At 35.3% G+C, this 17176-nt stretch overlaps 1 protein-coding gene across 1 annotated transcript in view; it reads right to left on the minus strand.

The window, feature by feature from the left end:
- CACNA2D1 (calcium voltage-gated channel auxiliary subunit alpha2delta 1) overlaps positions 1-17176 on the minus strand; it is a 364004-nt gene that overhangs the window by 22124 nt on the left and 324704 nt on the right. Inside the window, exons 20-28 of the mRNA XM_035901091.1 lie at positions 16796-16867; positions 15664-15735; positions 11178-11239; positions 8893-8984; positions 6918-6978; positions 5039-5136; positions 1957-2041; positions 1694-1756; positions 602-705 (exon numbers count right to left, since the gene is read on the minus strand). Of these exons, the coding sequence (XP_035756984.1) occupies positions 602-705; positions 1694-1756; positions 1957-2041; positions 5039-5136; positions 6918-6978; positions 8893-8984; positions 11178-11239; positions 15664-15735; positions 16796-16867 (709 nt within the window). The remainder of the gene's footprint in view (positions 1-601; positions 706-1693; positions 1757-1956; positions 2042-5038; positions 5137-6917; positions 6979-8892; positions 8985-11177; positions 11240-15663; positions 15736-16795; positions 16868-17176) is intronic.

Below are 17176 nucleotides of genomic sequence, written 5' to 3' on the forward strand. Positions count from 1 at the left end.
CTACTCACATCAGTAACGAGCACTTACTGTGGTGCATATATAGGTTTTAAATATCACAGTATTTCAGACAAACTGGTTTGGGTGAATAACAGCAATTTGAAATAGAATTTGAAAGCAAAGTTTAAATTAAGCAGTGGCACGGTGGACAGAGTTATGGGCTCTGGACCCTTATCCCTGCTCCGCCAAGTTGAGTTTGGCGCTGAGGAGCTATACAGAGCTCATCTCACGTAAGGCTTTTTTAGGTAGTGTTATTGTCCCCGAGTGCAATTTTTTTCACTTCCTTTTAAAATAATTCTGCCAAAGCATCTCTGTAAAACAGTGTTTCAGTATAATAAATGAACACCAGCACTCTGCATGTTTTTGGCTTTGTTAATTCTGAGCATACAGGGCCACCAGAGTCAATGACAAATTATGATGTCCCTTGTTTAGTGCCCTCATAGCTTCCTTTTCCTTAATAATGGGTGACATCCCAAGATTTTTCTTCTTACGAAGTGTCTGGTTGCATCCTTTGTCAGTGACCTCAACTGGTATGGGGGAACTTCCACAAGTACGCTTATATTGGATTAGCTAACTCTGACAGTTCAAAAGAGTGAGGACTTACTGTTGTAGTATGGGGCTGTGAAAATATAGTTGTCATTATCTAAACTCCGTTTATAGAAGCTGACTTCATAAGTTTCAGCATTTTCCAACCAATCTTCTCCTGCCCTAATCACAAAAAAATAGTGATCAAAAAAAGATAGTTAGAGTCTCATTAAAGCTGTCCTGAAGTTTTGGTTTTTTTGGTTTTTTTTTTAATGTTTCACAGTAGGAAATAATGTGAGATTCATTCATACAGTCCTCAGACTTTGCCAGCTTTTACTAGTTAACTGCCAGGTGTCATTACTAAAAAAAAAACTTTGGAAAAAAAAAAGAAAATAGTATTCTTGGAACAACATGGATCTTGTCTCATCATTTTTAGATATATTGAGACAAATATAACTGCAACATACTTACAACAAAACATAAACAAACCTTCTTAGCACATGCTATCTCTTGAGAAATCATCCTGAAAGATTTTATATCATTAATAACATCAAAACAGAAAAGAAACTGATTTGGGGAGTAAAATTCATTGCCATTTTGTCATTTTGGGGAAGCACAGAATAACCTAAGAAAACAGACAAATTTGCCATTTACTGGTGTATCTGTACTGGTGCACTCACTATTCCCAGTCACTGAAGGGGGTGTCTGGTTTATTATATGACCACTTTCATATTCAATTTTTGCCCTCTGGTAATGATACATTTTTCTCTCTTGAAGTCCCTGGACCATTTAGTCTGCTCTTATTAGTCTAAAAAAAAAATCGCCTACTGCTTTGCAGTATTTGCAGCCTGCCAGCCTGCCAAACAAATGAGTGCTTAGCAGTAATTAGGGATTAGCATGGCCCCACTACTACTACAAGGGCACTGCTTTTACTGCTGCTCTACACTGATTAGAAACTTGGTTTACAAGGACCCATTATGGAAATAATGCTACAGTTCCGTTTCCTGCAGTGACACAGGTAAAATCAAAGAAAAACAAGACATTCCATTCATTTCATAGTTATCAGTACAGATTAGACTGTAGGACAAGTTGTTTTTCATCCAATAAATCTATTATTTAACCCTTCAGGTTTCAAAATTATCATACTATACTATTTCATAATAATTGTTACCTTTTGGGGAACACTCGTGTAATTCCACCATCTGTAACAACAAATTGTGCAACAACTCCATCACTGTAAACAAAAATAAGATTTAAAATGAAAACTGACTGAAATTCTGACAATTTCCTATGTCAAAGGTTGTCATGTAAGTACATAACTGTAAATTAAATATCTAACCTGTGTAAACATTAACATATCTGTATATACACACACATGTATATTATTTTACTATCAAACCTGGAAAAATCCCAGTCAATAAAAAGAATACTTACAGAGACAGCTTACTCCAATAATTTTGGGCAAGTTCATTTGTAAATCCTGCATCCAGCAAAACTCTAATGACCATATCAGTATTACCTATCAAAAAGAGTTAAAACAGTCATCTGAAACCATATGATATGGAGTTTTATTAAATGGCTAAAATGAGATTCTGAGTTGCCAAGATGCTATAGCCTCAAAAATCAGGCTATTTCTATTAGACATACTGTCTAGCTTCAAGTTACGTCACATACTTACTGTTAAACAGACTTGTCTGAAACTGTTGACTTAAGCTTTTTCATCATTGTATCCTAAAAAAAACTTTGTGTCATAGAAATAAGCAAGGTGATAAGGGTACAGGTCTCAGCTTTGCAAAGCCGCTATGTTACATTTGGAAATTAAACTATTTTTGGAGCATGTTTTCATCCAAACACTTTTTATCTCAGGTGATGCAATGGATCAACACTTAATTCTTAGTTATACTTACTCTTACATGCTACAAAAAATGAGATAATTTAACTACAATATAAATGTATTTAAATCAGCTAAGTCCCAGCCTCTCAATAAAACCTATTTGCCATCTGAAAATGGGTACAGGGAAATAAACTGATATTGAATAAGTAGCTTAGACGGATGTCATTTTTAAATAACTTTGAAAAGATGGTTTGAAGTCAGTGCTTCTCAAGCATCTTTTTCAGTACCACTTCGCAAGAGAAAGTTCTAGGAATGATCAATAGAAGTAAGCACACACTTTAATACAGATTTTACTACTACAGAAAATAAAACAAGGCTAAATTGGAACTGAATAACATAAAGGAAAATCTGGCTCTTGGTCTTCAGTGTCACACAATAAATCAGTGTTAGAACCATGATTGGAACCTACAGCTCTGATTCTGCCAAACCCCAGATGCTCAGCCTTGCTGAGGAGACTGAAAACTCCTTCTGAGGAAAAAAAAATACACCCCCCCCCCCGTTGCTTCTAATTGCAAAAAAAATTTGCTCCTTGCAAAAATGCCCCAATTCAACATGTTTTCACAAAAGAGATCAATAGGGATGTGTATTTGTGTATTGAAAAGCTTTGTAAACTTTAGCAAAAAGGCTTTTTGTAAAATCCACTGAAGCCTGAATGTGTGAGCATGCTATGCACAGAGCCAGCAGCTCTGATTCACCAGTATATAGTTATATTTACATGCCTTAGCTAGATAAACCTGTTAAACCGCATGGAATGGCACAGACTCACCTTCCCTATTTGCAGGAACACTGTCATGATATAGTATTTAATATAAGTTAGGGTACTGTTTTAAAAATATTTCTTTATCTGGAAGTAATGACAAAAGCTTACAGGATGAAATTAGGATGGACTTGCTGCATTGATATTTTCCTAGAAATTAAATTTATATTCTATCTGAATATAAATATCAAAATATGTCACTCAGAGTGGTATTTATTTCTTGTAATATAGACTCCTAATATCTTACTGGATACATTTTTTTGTTTAGGATCCTCTTGTACTGCATGCACCTCCGCAAAGTGAGACTTGCTTACTTAGCAGCTGTTGAAGACAAGTAGGGTGAATTGTTCTTACTGTCCCCTTAGTAACCACAGAGGTAGCTGTCTAACTTCCTGGCTAACCTCTAACAGGTTAAAGTTGGACAGGGTGAGTCAATATATAACAGGCATTAAACTTATAGTATACAGATTATTTCAATTAGGGGATTTTACTAGTTATTCCTTTCAAAAAACATTTTTAGCTAAGATAATTTCCATAGCCACTGTTTCCTCTAGTCAACACTGTTTACTTATTCGGATGACTATTTTTGAAGTATCTTAATTACTAGAAAAAAAGAAGGAAAACCATGAATTTTGTTGTGGATTCCAAATTAAATATAGCAAAAGTTTGATAACATTTTTGACATAATTACTTACTAAGCCCTAGTGTATACTACAATATCACTAAATGTGTCCTCAATATTTTCTTATAAAACTAGCAAATATTAAACTAGAATTTTCATTTATTAACTGGTTTAACCATTTGAGGTCAATGCTTTCATTTCCAAGATTAAGTCAAGGGACTCAAATAAAATTTCAGTCAGTCAGCAATGTGTCAATGTATAAGATCACTCCATTAAAAACATCAACACCCACGCATGCACACAAAAATAGCCTTTTGTGAGAAGATCTCATATATAAGTGCACATTCCTTCAGTTACATGGCCTAGCAGAGAGATTCTTACTGAATTGATCAGTGATCCCCGACAGCAACGTGTTAAAAAGACACGGGGAACAGGAAACAAACCAAAAAAAAGTTTATTCCAACCTTTTATAAATTACTAATAACGCTAAACAGACGTGTATACATAAACAAACAGACCCACGCATTGAATTTTTCATGACTACAAGACCTTAATGCATTACTGATGGTTCGTTCAAAAGCCTAACTCCTGATGTATTCCAAATAGACTTTAAGCCCCAATGTCAAAATGTGACTACCTCCCCAAAGCCCAGCGCTCACCACTGCAGCAGTTACATGAATCTGTGGTCTTAAACAACTCAAGCCCAAATGGAACCTTTTTAACCAATTTGTGAACGAGCAATAAAACTTGCTTATCTTTTATTTTGGTTCTTGGTTATTTTGGTTCTTGGCTCCTTTTCTTTACTTATTTTCATTATATAAACTGACAAGAAAGTAGATTGAAGATTTCATTACAAAATTTTGAAGTCTATTTGAGACTGACTTTGGCTGATATGCTCAAGAGAATAAACTATAAATTCAAAATATTTGGAGTGTATTTTAAAATTAACTGGTAGATATTTGCTGCTAGAACAGAGTGCTGAGAGGAATTGTGGAAAGCACTGGATGCACAATGCTCTGCAAACTTTCTTAAATGAACACAGAAAACTGCAAATGAGTTTTACAATCTCTACCTTGGGTAGAAAATCCTAACACTCGATGTATTCCTACTAAAAAAACAATCAGCGAAGCTAAAAAGCAAAACGACATGGTTTGAGCATGCAAGCTGTAATTTTGCCTAATTCTCATTTATGAATAAGTATTTTCCTAAGGAAAAATTTCAGTGAATTGAAAAGAATACTTACATGATGGACTGCTTGGAGTATTTCTGTCAATAAATTCGTTGAAATTTAATAGAAATTCAGTGTTGTTTTCTGACTTCTTTACATCAGTACAGTACTCTCTGAAAAACAACAAATCATCAGTCTTTTCAGATTTGTTTCCTTTGATACTAAATCAGACAAATAGGGCTCAGCAATTTTAAAGTCCAAGCAGGACTGTGCAACTACAGTGAGGTGGCTGGCACTACTGCGTCAACTGACTACCATGATCAATATTGAACGTTGACCATATTGAATATTTCAGGCATCTACAGGAAATAAAGTGTTCAAGTTCCTGCCTAAATCTGAATTATAAGGAAACTCCATGTATGAGATAGGGCATAGGCTCCCAGAAAAAGCACTCAGGACTACTGTAGGCCATGAAATCAGGAGATCATAGTCTGTAAACCAAGCAAGAAAATGCTCAGTGAATTTAGACTGCTCTTGGGTTAAACTGCACTAGAAAGTACATGGACTGCTGTTTAAAACATAGTCACTTCATGCTTAACTAAGGCCAGGTTTACGGGATAAGGTTCTGTCCTCTGAGAAGTCCTAAAGGCAATTTTAATAGGGTACACAGCACATAAGCATATAAACACTCTTTGTTTTGACGTATGCAAAACAGATACACAGTAAACTACTGTCCTTTACATAACGTAATAAAATAAAGTGATATACCATTGGACAATTCACTGAATACAAGCAAGCACAGTAAAAGTCACTGGGCATTTTGAAGGCAAATATTAGATGGTGAGTGGCATAAAACAACTTTAATTAAAATGTAGAGAGTATTCAGCAGTAAAGCAGGAAGCTCTCTTTTTAAATGAGCGTTTTATATCAAATTAATTTTATGAACAAAAGAAGTTTGTTCAAGTATTTCATATGAATAGGCTATCTTATTACCCTTTACTTACTTTACCATGATCCTGAAAGACTACAGGCAGAATTTGCCTTACTATACCAATATTCACATTTAAGCAGAGGTCCATATCAAGCAGGCTTTGTTCCTGTAGGTCAGCCTAACAGCTAGGGACTTGCTGGAAACTGCTAATTGGTACAGTTGATTATCAGTAAATTCAGTCTTTCAGAAAAAAGAAATTAAACATTCGAGAACACATTTGAAGATAGAAGACTATTTTTTACATACCAATCTATCTAAACCAGTCTAAATTTAAAAGGATTTTATAAGATAAATAAAAAAATGGAACAATTCCTAACTGATCTTGATGGTACAGCATTTCCTTTATTTATCATAACTACCTTTTAAAGAACTTAATTTTTAAGAACTATTTATCATACCATGTTTCCCTTGCAAACATGTATTTTCAAGGGCAAAAAGGACTACAGTTTCACATGAAAAAATGGAACTAATCAACTTACTCGACCAATTTTCAATGACTCAATCATTAGTTTTTTGTTCAATGAATCAAAAATTAATTCATCCTTAAGTGATAGAGAGCTTTGAAACACTTTATCTTGGAGCTGGAAAACATCTCAGGGTAAGTATTATAGTACCTATTTTACCAATGAGAAGCTAAGGTACAAAGTTGTAAAATCCTAAAAGTCACAGCTACAAGAAATGAATAGATGTGTATAAGATTTCCATTAAAAACATCAATAAATGATGACATGTCAGATTTTACAGCTCTCTGATTAATATAAAGAGGAATCAGAGCCTGAAGATGCTATTTACACTCCAGCAAGAGAAGACTGATCTTGTAAAACATGAAATTTCAAACTGTTACTTATTATTTTTTACCAAAATGAACTTTATTGGTCAAGTTTATGTTTTGTAAATGTCATTAATCTGATCAAATGCCTATTTACTGCTGAAATAATAGTTATTACTGGGAAATTAACCAACCTTGGTGCTATAAACGTATAGCCAGCTTCATCAAAATTATCAAGCTTCAGTGTTTCTGAATCTACAAAGACGAAGAGTAAACACCAAGTAAGTAAAGTGGGGGGTTTGCCATCATTTTTCTACTCAAAATATTCATCTAGGTTTTGCATGCATCTATGAATTTAGAAATAAATGTTTATTTTGAGACACTTTCCTACTAATATATTGTATACTTCTCAGTATTTCACAGTATAGAAATTACTTCATTATTATATACAACATACACCTGGCAACAATACTGTATTTAACAACTTAGAGAAGACATTTCATTAGCGTGACAACATGAAAACATATCAGATGTTTTCATTAGAATTACAATCTGATACAAAGAAATATTTGGGACACTGAGTTGTTAGAACATGAAGGAAAATGTTTCTAGTATTTTCTGCAATAAAGTTTAAAAACTCATCCATATAAGCATCACTTTAAATGCTACTGAAAATAATGGCCTTAATAGCTGGTGTCACTGAAAACTAATAGGACCAGACAAAGAAGGATTAGAGATTAGCAACATATTGAAATGTGCATGGAAATGGAAAAAACACTTCACGTCTTTTTTTTTTTTTTTTCCTTTCTATTGCTTTGGTACCAAATGAACATGGGAAAAGTCCTGAGATGAGGAATACAGAGGAGAATATCCAGTAGGAATAGAAATATAAGTGAAAAATATCAACTGCAGTAAACAGAAGGAAATAGAGCAACAAGAATATACTTGCCCTTTTTGATTGCCACTATCCATCAGAAAGAGAAAGCAGGGAAACAGAAAAAAACAGGGTAAAGCAAAAGGGGACACAAACCAATATTTTATTCAAACAGCCCCTTGAATAAAAATATTGTGCATAGATAGATCAAAGGTTCAATTTACATACAGCTGTAGTCTGGCAAAAAGACAAACATCTTTGAAGACTGAAGAATATGTCCTTCTCAATTATTTCTCAAGTACCTTCTATATACTGTGGCTATTTCAAGGGTCTGTTTTGCAGGTTATATTGATGTAAGTGCAGAACCAGACGATCTGATCCATCAAGAGAAACATATTCGCTCACTAAAACTTTAATTTTAAGCTACTTGTTATTTGACAAAGTTACAGCATAAATCACTGATTTTTAAAACTTTGACATATTCCACTTGATAGGTAGGAGGTGATGGGAGAAGACAGTGATTTAACACTCATCAAGTTTCCTCTAAACTAATAGTATCTGTGCCTGGCAGAGAGATTCATAGTGCTTTTCTAACTTTCTATTTAACTGCACATTTGTTCAAGTTTATTGTTAACACTTGGATAAAGTTAAAAGGATGTGATGGGTTCTATTTTGTCTACTATCTAGATTCAAGTTAAGCTACACCTAATAAACAAAAAGCTTTTGAATACTCACAAGTATAATTTCCAATTACCTCTCCAGAATCTGTAAATGGCTTGAAATTAGTCTAATTCAAAAATACATTACAAGCATCCACTAAAACTATTTGTAAAGTGCAAAATAAAAACCTATCTGCAAGCCAAACTAAACAGCACTTTCACATTGATCTATTTCTACAGGCTGTAGGGGTAATTTTCTAAATATGATACTGTAACTACTGCAAAAATAACAAAATCCCACTTTACTACTATAACCCATTCAACGATATTTAGGTAATAGAATGAAAAAATTAGTATCCAGACCCTTAAAATGACAGCAACAGAGGATACACAAAGCAATGATTCCATAGGCACAGAGCAAGGGGGAAGGGATCGTCAGTGGAACTGGGGTACCTGCACATATTCTATCTTTATAGAATATTTCTTGTACCTTGGATGTTACAACGGGTTAGAATCATTGCTGTAGATTTTGGGTACACATGATAACAGCAGTGAATTCCACAAAATTTATGAATTTTAAACACAACTTTGTTAAGTGAATCTGAGACTTGGCAATACTAGACAAAACCAGGGAACCTTCATTGTACTTACATCTGGCTTGAGTTATTGGTTCTTCTATTTTGGCTTTAATATAATAAAAGCTGTATGATGGTAATACCAATGCCAAACTGCAATAGAAATGAGACAAGCAAAGCAATTAAGTTATTTGCAGCAGTTTTCTGGTTTCAGCTTCTAGGTGTTCTGAAAGCAATTAACAAGTTTGGAATTTGGATCATCATGAGGCGAGATAGCCATATAGAGACACGCCAGCCTCACACTTTGTCACAGACACAAGTAGGTTCATGCCAGTCCTGAACTTCCCTGTGTTTATTTTCATTCTTACTTGCACTTTTAAGCATAAATGCACTTCTGTAACAGATAAGCCAGGAATTTCCAAATAATTGCAAATAAAAAAACACATGATTTCTTGTATCTCCCTCTAACACATTTAGCATCCCAGTGTAACACGTCAAAGTGGTTATTGACCGCAAAAACCAGCATGTAGTACTCCACTGATTTGCATGCATCATATAGTAACAGATTCTCCTTTTACTAATAAAACAACTACCAGTATTCATTAGGACATGTATCTGGCTATACTTGAATTCACATATGTTCAAGACACAAAATATTTTCTTGAATCATGCAGTCACCACTAAAAACCTTTGAATATCATTGTGTAAGAACATTTTAAGGTTTGCAAAGCATATGCCACATATTTTCTTTTAAATTATACTTATTTTTGTCCAAAATAGGCCTTCTTTTTGCAACTAAATTCAATACATGTATAGAAGAGTTCAGTTTTAAAAAGGTATGAAAAGGACAGGAGGTATGAGTGGTCATTAAAGAGGTATCATCATCTCCCACATTGCATCCTTAATATTTGCACTCAGATTTCATGACTGTAGAACTGCAATCGTTTCTAATGGATAGCTGCAGAAATTAACATTAAAAAAGTTGTGCAATTGAGCCATAAATGAGATGACCTTTAATGATACATTTGCCATTTAAACAGAATGTAAGTGAGATTGCTGAATATTTAGTGATAGCCTTCTACCAATTCTTCTCTAGGGAAATCAGTAGCAGTTTACCTGTCATTAACAGTTACTGCTACCAGAAATTGCTAATTAAAATCTATAATTTTATGTTTAATAGGTTTTCTGCAATATGACTCCATGGATTTATTGGTGTATCTCATGCCAGGGAGCTCAGGGAGAATTAAGAAGTCATATAAATCAAATGTATTTCTTTACTGATTGCTAGATGGCATAGTCTGATAAAAAAAATTATTTTTTTTACAGAGTATGAAGTTAGAAAAATGGCATGCTGAATAAAAGATAAAGGCACACATTTGTAATCTCTTGTTAAAACTGATTTGTTTAGTTTTACATAGAAATTGACGTTTGAATTCTCCTTGGCTTTTTACCTGTGCAGAACACAACAAAAAATGGGAACCAGCTTGGCTGAGGGCTACTGTAATTCACCACAAAAAAATATTGTTTTGGCAAAAAATTGATTCAATATTTGTACCACCTAGTTTTGAACTACAGTAGTTTCACTTTTCTGGAATTTGGTAAACTTATTTTGGACAATGTCAAGTTCCTACATTCCTTCTAATGTTAAGAGACCTACATGCTTAAATGAGTTTGAAATAATATACATGCCAAGGTTGCATTCAAGGCGGGGGATGTGCTTTTACCCATTACTTCATATACAAAGCAGTACCCGTGCTAATTAATTAAAGCCTGTCACAAATAGATAGGAACTTGGAGATAATCAGTAGTGTGGTTCCTGCCCCTAGGAGCTGACAAGAAGACTAGCAAAGTCATGATGTAAGCAATGACTGTGACTGAAAAAGATTTGCACAAAACATGTCACATTTTTTATTTAGACGAAAATATAACATCTTCCTTTTTAATATGCATATTAAAACAAGAACATGGAGACAATGCAAAGAAAAGATGAAATAAGAGGAGGAATCTAGAAGAAAATGTACAACTAAGAATCAAAGTATGGTGTGATACAAAAAGTAGGAAAAAAAGTAAGATTCTTAACATCAATCATAAAAACCCTTTTTTTACTGCATACTGAAATATCCTAGTGAGAAATCTGAACAGTTGGATGAAAGACTGAGGTTCCAGTCCTTAGACTGAGCAACAGTTCTGAGAAGTAAAGGAACCCACCAAATCCTGCAGGCCTGGACACAAACCAATCTGGTCCTGACTTAGCTAGTATAGAAAATTAACACTAAAATGTTAACCAAAATAAACAAAAAGGACTTTTATCTACACAAAATAATTCAGAGAACAGAAATGAGTTACCTGTAATCAGTGCCATTCACAGCAGTCCACGTATATGTTCTGTTTCCTTTATCAATATATCTCTACAAAGAGATATTGGTGAAAAAATAAATTATTAAATCTGAAGCTTCAATAAGCATGACATTTTCTTGAGAAATACAGTGTAAAATGAAGTACAAATCTGTTGGAATTCTATTTATTATTTTGCTAAAAGCATGAGTTGAGCTGCAACTTCTTTTCTTAAATATTTTCCAAACTCGTATTATGCAAAAGAATCACCTAGTTCATTTTTATTGAACATCAGTGAAATGCAAATTTAACTAAAACCAGACAAACATGACCTATCATTTTCCCTTTTAAATTCATTATTAAGGCCTAGGAAAACCTTTTTTCTATGTAATTTAAATTTGATAGAAGATGTTATCTCCTTTAAGGAGTTAAACTGTGAAAGCCAAAAAAACCTCAATTATAAAAAGACTTTGTAGGTAACCCTTTAACAATGAAAACATGCAGTGCCTGTCCTTTCAGGTCACAGCACCACTGGCTAAATGCATTTAAGTCATATCTATAGGCACAACCAGGTAGTCCTGATTGTATAGGCAACCCATGCTAAACTTACATGTGTTTCTCATCTCTTTAGGAGGCTTTTGAATTTGTGAAAAATTTAACATGGAAGTAAGTGTTTATTTTAAAATAACTTAATACATTAGGATAAGCTTTACCATTCATTGTCTTTTGGTATGAAAAATGACGTGATAGACACAGTCTCCCAGTTCCCATAGATTTAATCATTAATGCACCTGGCTGACATTGTTTTACTTGATTTTCCACTTTGAAAACTACAAGTTTATGCCAGCTGCAACATATTATTATTTGACAATCAGACATTTGTACACATGCCAGCAATGAAGTCTGTGCAGCTGTTGCACTGCAAGATTACAAACATCAGTGAAAGATACCACAGGTATATGTCTACGTTCTTTCTTTCCCTGTGGTAAAACAAAAATGTGAAAATGACCATGGTTATGGAAAAGAGGTGTCTTTTTTGACATTTATGATTTGAAACCTTCTCATTACCTGGCTGCTGATTTTCAACAAAGCATGACAGTGTAAATAATTTAATAGCCATTTTGGAAAGAAAAAGAAAACAAAAAGAAAAAGTAGAAAGAAAAAAAGGAAAAAAGAAAAAAGAAAAACAGATGCATATATCAGCATCTAACGCCCTGACATATTTTATATTTAAGGTAAAAAATAGCTGAAGAGATTCCTATCCAAGCCTCTTTATATTTAATAATGTGCCTATATTATTACCTCAGCTCAGGAATGACTAGACACTTGAACCTAGGGCTGGAAGCCACTCCAAATCGAGCACAGTGCCATGGGTAGCACACCATGTACATAGGCAAGAGGAAGTAGTGACCAAGGTGGGGGGGAAGGAAGAGAAGAACTGGGCTCATATTAAATCCTGTTGCCACCAGCACTGTGAACATGCTTGAAAGCAAAGTGGCTGAAATCTCGCTTTCGAGATAATCCAGGAGATCACAAGTCCTTATACATCTGCTCCCATTTACCTTTGCCTACTTCATTACTGAGTGGTCTGAGACCATCTCACCCCAGCTGGTCACTAGCAAAGAACCGACACAAGTTACTGACGTTTTTGTGACCCTTCAGTTTTCACTGCTGCCCACCCCAGCTGCGGAATGTGGCAATGCTTTTGTTCCTATGGCATCTTCTCTGTGAGTTGGAAAGCCCCTGAGGCCTTGGGAGACTCCAGCACACCCCACCCACACTTGCTACGAGTCCAGTCTCTATGCTATAGTATGAGGTCATCTCCCAAGACACTTCTGGGGCCAGCTGCAATACAAAAGGAAAGCAACGCAAACTTAAACCGAGATCACAAGTCCTTATACATCTGCTCCCATTTACCTTTGCCTACTTCATTACTGAGTGGTCTGAGACCATCTCACCCCAGCTGGTCACTAGCAAAGAACTTACACAAGTTACTGACGTTTTTGTGACCCTTCAGTTTTCACTGCTGCCCACCCCAGCTGCGGAATGTGGCAATGCTTTTGTTCCTATGGCATCTTCTCTGTGAGTTGGAAAGCCCCTGAGGCCTTGGGAGACTCCAGCACACCCCACCCACACTTGCTACGAGTCCAGTCTCTATGCTATAGTATGAGGTCATCTCCCAAGACACTTCTGGGGCCAGCTGCAATACAAAAGGAAAGCAACGCAAACTTAAACCAAAAAACAAAACAAAAAGGACAACAGTTTTAAGCCTCAAGACTGCAAATGTCAGTTCAGAGCAACTGACCACATCAGCCTTTTATAAGAAAATATATGAAGCTATGAAGTCCTAAGTGATGCATGGCTTATGCGTAGCCCGTGGTCTGAAGCAGCGGGAGGGTGCAATGGCTTGAAGCAGTCACCATTGCCAACAATCTCTGGCTGCTCCCTTCTTCTCTCAGAGAGGTCCAAGTGGAGGAAGAAACCTTGGGCCATGATGCAAGGGAAGGTGAGGGAAATCAATTTCATTGGGCACTTGAAGCATCTGAGACCAAAAGGCTTGGGATATTCTATTCAAATACAAATTGTGGTCTGGGCCGCACATAACAGACACATCCTCATGCGCTAAGGGATGTCCCATTCCACCCTGCCCACTGCCTTGATGCTGTAGCTGACTCCAGCATTTGTAAGTGCAAATGTTATAAGAAAGAAGGGAACAGGCTTTTTAGTAGGGCCTGTAATGACAGGACAAGGGGCAACAGTTTTAAACTAAAAGAGGGTAGATTTAGACTAGGTATAAGGAAGAGATTTTTTACAGTGAGTGTGGTGAGGCACTGGAACATGTTGCCCGAAGAGGTGGTAGATGCCCCATCCCTGGAAACATTCCAGGTCAGGTTGTATGGGGCTCTGAGCAACCTGATCTAGTTAAAGATGTCTCTGCTCACTGCAGGGGGGGGTGGACTAGATGACCATTAAAGATCCCTTCCAACCCAAACTATTCTGTGATCCTATGATTCTAAGTATGTTCTCAAATGTCTGTTGTGGAACCAACTGACCATGAACTTGACGTTGTGAAATCACAGTATGAATACATGATCAAGACATGTTTCATAAAATTCAGCTCTCTTTTCAGCTTCATCTAGGAAAGACAACATATGCATTGCCACTGATTTTCACCGACAAAGACAAGTAAGTTTTTACCATGTTTAATGAAAAAATAGACTAGGACTACGAAATATTTTTTTCTGTATCAAAATGATAATAAGTACATAAAAATCTTCCCTCAATGAAGAATTGAGTCAGAGGACTGGTAATAGGAACTGCTCAGTATTGGGCATCACTTGGTGTAATCTGGACAAAATTCAAAGCAGAGTTTAAAAGTTGCTACCATCTATTAGACATTGAATGGAATACAAGTAAGGGAAGTGCTGCTTTTAACAGAATAACAGCCTCCCTCACCCCTCTAACTCTGAGGCCTAATTTCCTATCAATTTAACTTGATTAGCTTCTGTAGCATATGCCTTGTGAGAAGGAGGAACTTTTCATTGGAACATTCTGCCATTTAAGTACAAACAGCAGAGCCATTGGAGATAGCAAAGTTACAGGAGATCAAGAGGAGAGGGCAGCTAATACACATGAAAAATTAACTACACATTCCCAAGCAACTGTTCTGAGCATTGCTATGGTGTGCTTACATATGTAAGGGTTGTGTAGTGTCTGCTTGATGTTGTACTTGCTTCTCGTTCTTCTGCAAAGTCATTAGATTAGCTGTCTTCAAGCTGATTTACATTCAGAGTAAAACAGTTTCAAAAAGCTGTTGTAGAACTGTAACTGTGGAGCATACTCTGGCCAGAACTGCTCCTTTGGCACACCAGTCATGATTTCTTCTCATTAAGGTCCCCAAGAAGTAGAGTGTACATGTAAGGATCCGTATAAAATTTGAGTATTTCCTCATGTATGTCTTATTAGAGAAACCAGTAGCAATCTTTATCAGAAATGAGCATTTTGGACATGATAATAAAGAACTCAACAAGCTATTCAGAAAGCATAAGTAAGTAATATATCTGTAAGATGGATTTGCTTATCCCAAACAGTCTTCACTTACAGCATATAAAAGTTATATTTTTTTCTCACCACTTTCTTCCCATTCAACCACAATATAAACTACCAAACCCAAGCTCACACATCTCTGTAAGCAAATTAAGTACTTTGTTTTGGGATTCATACACAGAAGTAGGCTGAGTCCATTTCCTGGTGAACAGAGTGTAAGACCTCATCAACAACTGCCTGATTAATGGTGCACCAAAGAAACCAAGAAACAAAACAATTCTTCTTTTCATAAGTACATAATTTCTTTTACTATAAGCCAGTAAAACTAGCAAATCTAGAGGGAAAAATGATACAAACTGACATTACAAAATGAACGTTTTTTCACCATTTCACAGTATTTTTCTGGTTTTGTTTGTTCCTGTAAGTGTAATTGCCTGTGTTCCTATCTTACCTCATCTTGGGACTTGACCAGTGTTTCAAATGTTTTTTCTCCACTTTCTCCATCTATCATTTTTTTCCGAATCTTTTGGCAAGAAAGAAAAAAGAAAAAAAAAAAAAAAGAACTAGGTATTGCATGTAACATGAGTAATCTTTTCAGTGCTTCAAAGTACTTCATACAAACACAGAAAATGGTAATGCACATGAAAGTCATAGCTCTTTAAAAAATAAAGTTAAGTTTACAATTTTCAGGTTTTTATAATTAGAATTGTCTTTATCCAAATATATACTCAGTCATTAGAGTTATGAAGCAGCAATTCCCGTATACTTTGCATAGCAAGACCCCTTGATGATGGGCACTAGAGAGAGTATGGATTCTCGGTGGACGAGGAGTTTTGTCTAGCATTTCTCGTGCTTCCCAGCACATCTGTGTGATTCTGATAGCAGTAGTGATTCACAAAAACATTTTTATACCAGTCTGAGAGCAATTTCTCTCTGAAGCAGGAGTTTCAAAGAAAGTTAAGGTGGAATTTGACAGATACCAATAGTATCATTATGAATCAACAATTTCAAACAAAGTTAAAAAATATGTTTAAAAAATGTACAATGTTTTAAAAACCTCCATTTTATTTCACAAAACAAACCATTTTTAAAAATTCTGATTTCTGAATGCATTACAGAATTAGTAACTAAAAAATATTTAATTTGTTGTCAACATTTAATTTTATTTCTCAGTTCTCTCTCTCACCACAGCAATAAGCTTGCATTATAAGAGACAGGAAAACACTTTTTAAATCTTTCAGGTAATATAATAGTATCCTATTAAAAAGTACTCCGTTCTGAAAAATTTACAAGCCCCTTCATCAGGAGATGCCACTTAATGAAGAAGAATTATTTAAATAGCCATCGTGGTGTCTTCCAAAATTAGAGGAATATAATGCATTGCCCTTGCCTATGAATAATACCAGTTTCAGTTTGTTTCATTATAACTTCATCTGTCTATAAAGTCATCATCTTGACAAATTTAAAATTGAAATTTCTAGTGAAATAGATTCCCATTCAAAATCTAGAACATTTATTGTTTTTCAGTTATTATACAGTGAAATACAGGAAGCAATAGGTACTAAGAAACCAGGTAATCTCACCTCAACTTTAATATCATTTTCCAATTCCGCATCTAGAAAATCCAGCGTAACAGGCTCCTGGGATTTAGGATTCTGAAGCAGAAGATATTGAATGATCAAATAATAAAGACAGAGTACTGTAATGTTACAAATCATTCTAATCCCTTCATTTCTAAATAAGATACTTAACTGGGCTTACTTACCCATCTATTTGAATCTCTTATGGCATGATGAATTACTAGTGGCCCTTCTCATTTATTTTATTTCATTGGATAGAGAGGTTAATTGGACAAGTGAAAATCAAATTAATGCTAACGGCTAGTGTCTGTCCACAGTCTGTCATGTATGGGGCTCCTGCTGGGAAGCTGCTTCCCCTACCGCTAGTATGTCACAAACTGTAAG

This window comes from Egretta garzetta, unplaced genomic scaffold (genome assembly GCF_000687185.1).
Source record: "Egretta garzetta isolate BGI_Z169 unplaced genomic scaffold, ASM68718v1 scaffold148, whole genome shotgun sequence".
Taxonomy (NCBI): domain Eukaryota; kingdom Metazoa; phylum Chordata; class Aves; order Pelecaniformes; family Ardeidae; genus Egretta; species Egretta garzetta.